The sequence below is a fragment of the Perca fluviatilis genome, chromosome 7 (genome assembly GCF_010015445.1).
Source record: "Perca fluviatilis chromosome 7, GENO_Pfluv_1.0, whole genome shotgun sequence".
NCBI lineage: Eukaryota > Metazoa > Chordata > Actinopteri > Perciformes > Percidae > Perca > Perca fluviatilis.
In genome coordinates, this window is record NC_053118.1 from 23,085,739 (window position 1) to 23,097,918 (window position 12,180).

General features: G+C 42.8%; 1 protein-coding gene across 2 annotated transcripts; it reads left to right on the plus strand.

The window, feature by feature from the left end:
* The first annotated feature begins 1,436 nt into the window (after positions 1-1,436).
* si:dkeyp-69b9.6 lies at positions 1,437-10,707 on the plus strand. 2 transcript variants are annotated; one of them, XM_039805955.1, is made up of 3 exons: positions 1,437-1,801; positions 2,205-2,317; positions 4,196-10,707. In XM_039805955.1, exon 3 carries the CDS (start codon positions 4,647-4,649, stop codon positions 9,312-9,314), a length of 4,668 nt encoding a protein of 1,555 aa, XP_039661889.1. In that variant the 5' UTR covers positions 1,437-1,801; positions 2,205-2,317; positions 4,196-4,646; the 3' UTR covers positions 9,315-10,707. The 2 variants fall into 2 exon arrangements, with proteins under 2 accessions (XP_039661889.1, XP_039661890.1); XM_039805956.1 differs by having other exon boundaries at positions 1,437-1,655.
* The last annotated feature ends 1,473 nt before the right edge of the window (positions 10,708-12,180 follow it).

Here is a 12,180-nt window from a genome sequence, read left to right on the forward strand (position 1 = left end):
ATAGCCTACATATATTTATATACAAATGTATTCATTTGGCTGTTTTTTCATGCATCAATAGCCTACTTGTTCCTATGCTTAACCCTAACTAATAAGATCTTGAATAACTAATACAAAGAGACTCCCAACATGTTTTTTTTTCACATTATGCTATGTATTTATTAGTTATAGCTAAAATATATATTATTTCTCGGATAAAATAGGCCTATAAGACATCAGCCATTATGCAGCATAGGAGAATTCCTGAACATCCCAGACTGCAACTTTTGATATAATCGGAAAAGAGGCCCCCGCCAAGGATTAAACTTATATAAAAGAGCAGACGCTGACATTGTACTGATACAGAAATATTCTTTTACAGGAGGTACACGAAGGGCAAGGAAAATATTATGTTTGGTTAAGGCACTGGCAGCCACTGATGCATTGCAATCATTGTAATTTGCACATTTCACCACCAGGAGGTTCAGTGGCTTCTCAGTTCTGAGACAAAACCTGCATGAAGCCTTCACTCAAAATATAATAAGCTGCCCACACTGTCCAACACCTGTAACCGTTAATGCACTATATATCTGCTAAGTAAAGTGAAACCCCCAGTTTTCATAAATTAGGCTCAGTTTATTACACCGACTGGAGCTGAGAAAGACAAATTTGACAAATTAAGCACGACAAATTAATATTCAAATTGCAAATGAGTGTGAGTCAAGGCTTTCAGGGCCTTTGATGGTCCTGAGCAATTCTGCGTCCTACATGCTCTGTGCACACCATTTCCAATCCATAAATATCAGAGAGGCACAGAGCTGGAAGTATTCACTTCTCTGTTATTATAACGACTGAATCAAATCCAAGTTTACCTACGGGTACCAATAAAGTAACCTGAACCTGAAAATATCCAGACAAACAAACAAATGGGACTGTAAACAGATAATTGGATGTAAAGTGGATGTAGAATTGTCTGAAGAAATATAGGCCATCTCCTTTGAATAAAGCGTACTTTAGTAAAAAATATGTATTACAATTAACAAATGTCATATTACTATATTCATTCATAGCCTACATATATTTATATACAAATGTATTCATTTGGCTGTTTTTTCATGCATCAATAGCCTACTTGTTCCTATGCTTAACCCTAACTAATAAGATCTTGAATAACTAATACAAAGAGACTCCCAACATGTTTTTTTTTCACATTATGCTATGTATTTATTAGTTATAGCTAAAATATATATTATTTCTCGGATAAAATAGGCCTATAAGACATCAGCCATTATGCAGCATAGGGAGAATTCCTGAACATCCCAGACTGCAACTTTTGATATAATCGGAAAGAGTGTCGTGGAAGTGGAATGGACACTAATTATAGGAATGTGTAACGTTTGTGGAAGAGGATTCCCCTTTTACCGAACGGTGAATCCGCTGTGAGCCCTATGCAGCCGCCGCTAGTGCTACCCGGAAATATTACAAGGGCCGGAAAGGACCGATGTTAAGGGAGCACACGTCACTCACTTTTACCCAAAAATATTATCACCGACCATCCAAATTTTCTCGGCCGTCGAAATCTTTAGTGAAAGGTCCCTGTCGACGCAAACGGCCGTAATCAAATGGCAAGGAGGCGCCTGCGGTATCCGTCGGCGTTGATTTCTTGTGGAAACCGTGTAAGTGTTCACGCAGCTCAGCATCAGTGAAAATGGCTCTGGCTAACGACTGGAAAACAGCACGCAGAAATGGAAGCGGACGATAGCTAGCTAGGCAGTTAGAAGAAGGCGTGACAGGCCTCATCCATCTGCAACTCGATGCTTAGGTAAACATTTGTCGAGTATATGTTACGCATTATGTATATGCTAACGCCAGCATCGTAATGTTAACGGCAGTGGGCACATTTTTTTATAATGTGGGTTGGAAAGATGGCTAACGTTAGCTACAGCGGTTATGTGGTTTTCTAGAGCTTTGCGTGTGGGACCAAATGGCTATGCACGCCAAGCCAGTGTAAAATATGATGCTAAGGAGAACCGTGAAGTTTTGCATGCAAGCGCGTCCAATGTTTTCCTTTTTTTTTTTTTTTTCCAAATGTGAGCCAATACTATTACAGGATGCCTCCTCGAGTGCATCCGTTATACTTGCGCCTGTAAGACACTGCTAATGTTTACATTGTGCAGCGGGTGTGATACTGATGTTAATTTGAGCATCTCTGCCCTTCTTCACAGGATTGGTGATTTTCATTAAAATGAGAGGCGGTGAAATATGCGATAGATTATCTCCCTCATCTGCCAGGGGAGCTCACTCCCCACTAGGTTCATCGCTTCGATTAGAGGAAACGGTAAGTTAGTACGAGGTGAGCAAAACGAAATTCAAAGTGAGTGATTTTACCGTAGCCAGTGCACGTTCAGCCTTTTCAGAAGTACAATAATGGGACATTTTAATGTAAACGACAACTTACCTTTTATGTAGTTTAAGACTAATGCACCACGCAACAGTTAAATTCTCTATTCTCCCTATTTTGGCAGTGAGAAGTGGATTTAAGTGGATTCATGTAATTAAATTGTATAGGTTCATCATATTGTTGATAGCTGGGGTTATATTTGATATAATCGAACTTTAATGTCACTGCACATAGTGAGTCCAGGTATAACAAAAACAGTTTAGTGCCATAGATATGAATACATATAATTCAAGGTACATGATGAATTATGACTACTATAGAGAATATGCAATGTGAATGGCTGTTACTTGATATCTACAGGCCAGTCATCCTCTTGGCCTACCCTAAGGTATTAACACAGCACCTGATACTGGGTAATTACCCCCACTTGGCCTACTCAGGTGATTGACCACTACTAATATTACTTTGTGGACATTTATGAAAAGACAATCCCACATAGAGTATTTTTACATTATGTGAAGAATGAAACTGACGATTGTTTAATGTACTGAATATTTGTATGCCTTTGTGACTATCTGGTAATAAACAAACTAAAACAGAAATGAAAAACGTCAATGGCAATAGTATGGTGAGGTATGGAGCTAGAAATAGATTTCTGTTAGCACAAAATGTAGACAGGAAAAACTGTCAACTTCCTTGTGGCAATAAGTGAAGTCATGATTTGCAGCATTGCATTCTCCATCTATGCACTGTGACAGCATAGATTGTAAAATGTAGCAGGGACGCCACCAGTGTAAGTAGTGTGGGTAGAATACAAATAATCAGTTATGTACACACACCTGCATTTGTGAGGCATCTGCTGTCTAATGTGGGTTTTAATGCAACAATGCTACACCTCTATGTATTCTGTCTGTACGTCTTCCTCAATAAACATTTGGTACTTGCAGAGATAGCCACGTATACTGTATTTTTACTGTACAGAATACAGTGTGAGATACTGGGAAGTCAGTGTATAATATTGTCATAAATTGGGTGACTATGCCAAAAGTAGCTTTGTGGTGGGTCTCCTTTCACCACTAATTTACCTTAATGAACAGCTATATGCGTAGGTGGTAAAAATGTTGAAAGTAACTTTTGCCTCCTTAGTAAAGATGAACCTAATGATATAAAGAATTGGCATTCATGCAACAATTCTGGTTGTGCTGCAATCCAGCAGAACCACATCATGGTAAGTTATTACAAAACATAAAAGATGTTTATTAACATGTTAAAGTGGCTTATAAATTAAATAGTCTAGATTTGTATTTCTTCACCTTACATAAACAGAAACTGTAACCAGGCTTTGAATTGTATATTGGTCACATTTCTCACTTAAACTGAGGGGCTAATTGGCTCACAATAACATAACCTTTGGTAGGTAAATTGCAGCATGAATAAGAAACTACTGATAACTGAAACTTAACATAACAATTACTAATTTGTGGTATCAAATCTAAAATATATATAGAGAGGAAACAGGGCAAATTAAAAACTAACGTCAAAGTATTCTACTATACTTGATTTCATTATACTCTCTCCAGTCAAGTATTTTGATTGGCAATTACGGAACTGAAATAATGTCAGCCATTGAGATCAATCTGTGTTTTGTAATGGTACAGTGCAGATATAGGTTTCTATAGATTCACCTTAATGGATGGGGCATTGTGTTATAGGTTAAAGGCCTATTAACAAGGGACAATAAGTTACATTTTATTAAAAGTTATAGTCCTGTTCCTCTCTATGACTGTCATCCCTTTGTGAATTGTGTTTTTTCAGCTGTAGGAACTTCTTGCCTGAACACGGATGAGGAATCTTGCTTAGATGAAGGATAATGTCAACGCTGTAACTCTCAAGGGAAACAAGAAGTCATTTGAACTGCTTCTCGATAAAAACTATTCTAAGCAATTTTGAAATTAGGTGGAACTCATCTACCTGTCTAAAAGACACTTTTACCCTTTGATCATAAACTCATCTTCCCGGCCACCCCACTCATTTGGAAGTAGAGTGTGGGCAGTGGATATTCAACAGGGAATAGCCGCACCAGAAGTAAACAATCTGGAGAGACGAACTTTAGATTTGAGACATTCAAGTAGTGCTGGAATAAATAGTAGCATAACCGCACCCTTAGGGTAAAGTTTGTCTTTCACCAGTCAGTGGTGGAATCACTGTTGCCACTCCTAGTGCTGGAGGTTGGGCCCCTGCACCCCCATGTGCCAGTGAGTGGGAAATGTTCCAATTTGGAAAATACAATCTGGACATTATAGAGATGTTAAGTGGGCACCAGGCCCACCAGTTTAAAGGCCTTGGTTTAGATCGACAACTACAGCATCAACAGCAAGTTCAACTTCACCAGCATCAACTCCAGCAGCAGCAGCAGCAGCAGCAGGCTGAATCTTCTGGAGCTCTTCTGTCTGGACTTGGCTTGGGACCCCTGCAGGGGTCAAGAGGTAACGCCTTTTCTGATTCTGCCTCCATTTTTGCCAAGATGAGTGCCCCTCCTCCCCCACCTTTACAGCAACAGCCTTCCTCATCTCAGAGCTCTCGTTCAAAGTCAAGCAAGATGAGCAGCAGCAGCTCAAGCCATTCATCAGGCTACCCACAGTTCCTGCGCTCTTTCCACCCGTCTGAGGCAGCACTAGCACAGGAGCAGTTACACCCAGGTGTAGGCCGCTTTGAGCACTTTGCTGGGGGAAGTAGCAGTAGTGGGAGTGCTGGGGGGTTAGGAGGATTAGTAACATCAGCACCTCCGCCCCCTCCTCCTCTGCACCCCGGCCTCTCTGTTCCTCAAGTAACATCTGGTCCCTCCTCTTCCTCTCCTTCCCCTTCAACATCTGTGGCCACCTCTAATAACCCTTCAAGCAGCAGTGCAGTCAGCTCATTGGGACACCAGTTGGTTGGGGCCCAGTCTGATGCACGAAGCCTTCATCAACAATTTAGTTGCATGTTAGCTGCTAATCAGTATTTCCTGTCTGGGGTACCTGCTAATACTAGTTTAGAGCAATTTCTTGTTCAACAGGGAACGCATAACCACTTAGGGATTGGTTTAAGTCAGGCAGCCGGGGAGCCTAGTACTAGCCTTGCTCCGCCTCCTGCTTTGCATTCTTCTCACTCACATGGCCACTCCACTCCCCAGTCACAGCAGGGTCCACAGCAGCCGCCCCAGCAGCAACAGCTTCCACCTCACACCCTTTCTCATCCTCACTCTCATTCCCATCACCACCCGCTCCACCCAGGCTCTCAGCCCTCATCACTGGGTGGCTTTGACTTCCAGGGCATCCCTGTACTCTCATCAAATCAGATAGCTTCTCTGATGCAGCAGGAAGCAGGTTTGCCACTCCCCTTGCCACTTCACTTATCTTTATCAAAGGATGATGGTAAAGGGGAAAGCAGTGGAGGTGGAAGTAGTAGTAGCGGTGGCAGTAGCAGTAGGAGGAAGAAAGCTATGGCTGGCTATTTGCCACAGAGAAAATCTGATAGCAATAGTAATAGCAGCAGCAGCCATGGCCATGGTAATCCCACCACTAGTAGTAATGGTGGAGGGCTTAGTCATGGTCAACCCCCAGCTTTAATTGGGAGTGGGGTTGGTATGTCAAATATGGGTGGATCCCTTCTTGCCTCATCATCTTCATCCTCATCAGTAGTTTCTTCCTCCTCCTCCTCTGCTCCCTCCTCCACTGCTGCCTCAGTACTAGTTACTAATGATTCTCACCTCTCTAAATCTGATAACCAGAGCTCAATGCAAGCCAACAACACAGAGTCTGATTCAGAGCCTGTTTATAGCTGTGGAGAGTGTGGCAAAAGCTTCCCCCACCTTTCAAGCCTTCGCAGGCATATGCGCATGCATGAGCCAACCACAGCAGGTACTAGCAATTCTTCCACTACTGGCCCAAACCCCATTCACATTAAAACACAGTCTGACCCAAGCCTTCCCCATTCGACCCAGGAAACTCCCCAACCCTCAACCAATTCTTGTCCTAGCCCAGACAAAATATTTCATTGCTCTGATTGTGGCAAAGGCTTTAAGAAAAAAGGGCACCTCCTGCAACATGGTGTTATACACTCCACAGCCCGCCCATATGGCTGCTCCACCTGCTCTCGGGCTTTTAATCGTAGAGAGTCACTGACACGCCATGAGAAGATACATGAGGAAAAGCCATTCCGATGTCCCGCCTGTGGTCGTGCCTTCCGTGAGAGCACCTCTCTACTCAACCATGCTGCCTCAGGCACCTGCGGCAAGCCAGGTAGGGGACCCAAACAAAGGGGCAGCAAGACAGGATCTGATGGTGAGGACAGAGTCGGGGGAGGGTGTGGAGGAGGTAACGGAGGAGGGGGAACTTATCAGAGCAATAGAGGGGTTATTTATGGGAAAACTGAGGAAGAAGATGGTGTAATCATTGTGGGGGAAGGAGAACCAAAATCAGGTTTAGGATGTGATGGTCTGTTTCAGTCTGGAAGGGGAGGGAATTCAAATGACAGGGACAGAACAGATGCTAAATACCCCACTGACTACTCTCGGAATCGTTACACAGGCTACCATGATGACCATCGTTCTCAAGGTAATCCATCTCCATGCTACTCTGGTGCCTCCCCCTGTGGAAGTGGGATGGCGGGCCCAGCTCTGAGAAAGGCACCCTTGGCTCCAACACTGCATCCACACTCACAGAGCCACAACCAGCATCACCATCAGCAGCAACAGCAACAGCCCCACCTGCCCCTTTCTTCTCTACTGGATGACTCAGAGGATGATGTCACTAGCTCTGTCAATAATGCAATATCTGCTATAACAGCAGCTAGTAACAGTGGCAATAGAGGGGATGATAGGGGAGACATCATAGGAGGTCTGCTAGGTGGTCTTGGTTTAGGTCCACTGGGCTCACCTTCATCAACATCTAATATGGATAAGAATTTCAGAGGTGGTGGGAGCCAGGAGGCTATGAGCAGCAACCCACAGAATCCTACTGCTAAACCAAAACGGCCCCGCAAACCCAGAGCTAAGAAAGATCCTGCAGCTGGTGGACAGCCCCCCAAACGTAGGCAATACACCCCCAGAATGGGGCCCAGTGGCCTCCCACGCACTCACCTCTGCAGTGTCTGTGGTAAGGGATTTGCACGCCGTGAGACCCTACGCAGGCATGACCGCATCCATACTGGAGAGAAGCCCCATCACTGCACTGTTTGTGGAAAGTATTTTAGAGAGGCATTTCACCTCAGCAAGCATCAAACCGTTCACTCTGGGGCGAAGAATTACAAATGCAGCATCTGTGGGAAAGAGTTTGGTTACTCCCAGAGCCTCAGGAGGCACAGCAAACTCCACCAAAAAGGGGAGCTGGAAGAGGTGCCCACAACACCAGCAGTGGAAAACCTTAACAGCTTTAACTCAAACCCTCAATGTAGCGTGGCCCAGGACAGGAGCCAGAACCAAGCACCAAGCACCTCCTATTACTCCTACCCTCAAGACGTCAAGCCTCAAGACACCAATCCCCAGCAACAGCCTCCACCCCCACCCCACCCACAGCCCCCACCTCCACCTCGACTCTACACCTGTGCTATATGTTGGAAGTCGTTCCGTCACCACTTTCATCTGACCGCCCATCACCAGACCGTTCACGAAGGTGGGGGTGAAAAGCTCTTCTGCTGTGAGGTGTGTGGGAAAGCATTTGCTTACGCTAACAGCCTCACTCGACATAGGCAATCGCAGCATGGGATGACCCGCACTGAACCGCCTAACCCGCAGGAGGGCGGCAGTGGGTCAGGAGACAACCGAAGTCAGAGTGATGTTAATCAGTCAACATCAGAGAGTGAGGCTGCCACCAATGCCCTGCTACAGATGGCTCCTTCCACAGAAGGCCATGGAGGGCAGAGTCTTAGTGTTGTCACTCATAGCCACCCGCAGCCACCCCCGCAACCACCAGCTGGTTACTCTCCCCTCTTTTATGATGCTGCACCCCAGTCTTCAGCCTCTAACGCTCCATCTTACTCGCAGCCTCTGCCTCCAAACTCTACGATCATGGCCCCCCAGCACCCGCATTCCCCAGCCGGGGTTAAAGGAGAGCACATATACCCAGCTGGATCCCGTAGCCGTACACTCCACACCACAGCCCCGTTCCAGCCCCTCACGGAACTGCCCTCCACTGAACATCATCATCTGCATCAACATCATCATATCTCCCACCATCATCTTCATCATCAGTCAGGTACCCAGTCTCACCAACACCTTGACTGCAGCATCCAGTTATCGCATGATGAAATGAGACGACAGAAGAAGAAAAAAAAAAAGTCCAACAGGAGGGAATATAAATGGGGATCCCAAGATTTTGTCAGATTTGATGCAAGCAAAAAGAAGAAAAAGATAAGTTGTACAATAAGAGGGCAGTTGAATAAAAAACAAGGCTCTCTTCGTTTGACAATTAGGCGAGGAGAAGGATCAGGTGGTGGTGGGTATAAGCTTGTCAACACTGGGGGAATGAAGGTGCAGATCCTCTCATCTCTCAAAGTCCCTGTGAAACGCTTCGGCTGCCCTATATGCCCCAATTCTGTGTTTTCCCGTAAAGCGGGACTGCTAGTCCACAAGGCAGTTAAACACCCACAAAAAGCCTCGACGACTCAGGAGCGACTCAGGTGCAGTGTTTGTGGGAAGCAGTCTCACAGGCCTTTGGCAGCCTTCATCCATCGAGCCTCCCATCGTGCCAGAGGGACTTTCTCCTGCCGACGCTGCTCCACTCGCTTCTGGAATGCTACACTGCTCTACAGACACAAGGTGTCCTGCCGCCGCAGGTCTAAAGGCCTGCAGCGAGGAGATGCTAACAGGTTGAAGCTTTCAAAGAGACCAGGAGAGAGACAGGCCCAAGAGGGTCAGGAGGAGATACCATACCTACAAGGACAATACAGATACTGAGCATCCTGGTATCTGAAACAAGTGGCATACCATAGGGGTATTTCAGTTCTAAAATGGGAAGGTGAGAAAAAAAGGGACTTGAAAAGGCAATGCTGCCTTTTAGCAACATTTTACTTTTGTCTCTGTTGACATCTACTCTGCTGACTATTAGAATGAGTGTGTTAACAACTACTGTAGAGCATCCTATAAACTATCACCAGAAATTCTTCCAGATCATATTGGAAGGTGTTTTCAAAGACGTGACTGTTTTTCATAGGTTCATTAACCCCTTAAGTGCATTGACACTATGCTTGGCTGACACTGTGCAGTTACTAGACAAGTTTAGGTGTAATGACCTGCTAATGTATCTCTCTCCCCCATAACTAGACTCCCTGCTAAACCTCATGCTGTATGATAAACGTCTCTGCTGTGTACTTTGTCTTGTTGTTGTTCACTTAGAGGCTCTGAGGATTTTTTTTTTTTTTTTATGTAAAGTGCATATATTAGGAGTAGGGACATGAGGACAAATAACTTTTGTTGATAGTTTGTCAGTGCATGTTTGTTCTCTGGTCAAGTTTTTGCTGAGGTTGTGAAATAACTCTTACAGTATGTGATGGTTTATTCAGTATATCCCCAGAAGTTTGTAGTGGTAAACTTGATTTGAAAGTTGCTCTATATTCCCTAGTGATTGAATCACACATAGATAAATTGTCAAGGTTGCTGGTAATTAGCATTTCAAGGATCCCTCTCCTGCCAAAATGTACGAAACTTACAAAAAGCCTTGCTTAGTATGTTTACTTTCCTTCATTTATTTGAGATATTCCTACAGTAGCTTTTATACCAAGAGATTGAAAATAGGTTAAACAAGTGGACTGTAACACATGTTTATCTCATGTTATTTGTATGCTCTTTTTAGCAGTGATTATTTCTACAGTACTTCACGGTGTGTTAAAGACAAGGACCTATCGTAATAGAAACAAATTTAATATTCCATGTATTTATGTGTGTAACCCAATCAGTCTTCATGCCAATCTTATGCTTAACCCCTTTTACTTTTTGCTGATTTGCAATCATATTCTTACTGTCAAGCCTTGTTTTTTTCTTCTAAAGAAAAATAAGTTTTAAGTACATCATGTCACTTTATTCACATGAAATGTTCATACCCCTGTCAAGCCTTGCTTTTTTTCTTCTGAAGAAAAATGATAGTTTTAGTAGATTTATATCACATTATTTACTGAGAAGTCAGTAGTTGATTATATTTCAGCAATTAATAAACCTTAAGTGTAATCATTTGTTTTCCTTTTTATTTCTCATTCAAAGTTACCCACTACAATATCCAGAAGATGGTACAAACTGGTGGTCATGAGTACGTTGTAACAGTTACCAAAGTCAGTATTAAAGTTTTACAATTATATTTAGGTTATGTCCTATGTGAATTTCATATCACTCTGGATTAAATGGTTTTCAGGATGCATCAGAAACAGAATCTCCTTTTATTGGCCAAGTATGTGTACACATACAAGGAATTTGGTTTTTGCATCACTCTCAATGTACACAGAAATAGACAACAGCTAGGAACAAGACAGCAAAGCTGGACAAATAAAAGGTAAAGACTAGACAGGAATATTATGTACACACAAGTAGCAAGGTGAAAACATAGGTGTATATTTAAATTATATAAATAAAGCACAGATGTTGAACAGTAACAAAAATAAAACCTTTATATGAAAGTCAAGTGTTCTGTAAGTTGTAGACTATACATATAGTGAAAAAAATATATATACTGAATGGATATACATGGACTGGATGATTATGTACAGTATGTCCACGCATACATGTCTTTATACTGTATATACAGCCTGTAGGATTTGTACATAATATAAAATTGGTTTATTAAAAACTAAAATTATATTCTATAATGTGAGCAGTGGATGTGTTGGTATTACAGGGTTATTGATGGTGTATGACTGATTTAACTGTTCATCAGAATAACGGCCTTTAGGAACAAACTGTTCTTGTGTTACACTTCTTGAACTGGCACAAGAAGTGCATCCTCTACTGGGCCCTGTTCTCATGGTGTGTATGTTGGATGTCCACTTTAGGTCCTGGGAGATGGTGGATTCCACAGCAGACAGTACTGCTCACTGTGATATACCAATACATTTCATTAAAGTTCTTAGGCTTGCCATTGTGATTGGCCAGATTACTTCAGCGTAATTAAAATGTACAGTATATTATCACTTTACTTGAAATAAATGGCTGTGTAAAACCTCTCACTCTTAGCTCCACAAGATGGCAGTAAGCAACTCATTTATACTGTACTGTACTCTTGGCCTGGTGTGGATGAGTGTGGCAGTCACATGGATTTTTGCACTGATAGGGGGTGGACTGGAGAGGCTGAGTGTTGTTTGACTGTGTGAATTATGTGCCTGCCTGCTGTTTACTACAAGATTAATGTCACAATTTATCACTTGGTAATCTCACTGTGTGAACTATAGAAAATTATCTATAGTAAAAATAATTTGTTACTGTAGCCCTGTGTGTGATTCCAAATCAATGATTTCACCGCAGAAAAATCCAAGTCTTCGATAATTCAATGAGTGACACCAACCACAGTGTTGTGATTTACTTGCAGTTAGACCTTGAAGTGATAGAGTTAATAGTAGGATGTTGAAATTACTTTAAAGTCACAAGGGTATGTGTTTGCATTCAGATTGATGATAAAATCTATTTGTCTTGCTTTCATACATAAAATATGATGATTCATACCCACTGTTATTTTCCCAGGTGGTTACGATCTGAGGGGCCCACAGCTGGACCAAACTTCCAGTTGGATAGTTTTATTTAAAAGAAAAACAGAGGGGGTCTTAGGACTGTGTTAACTGAA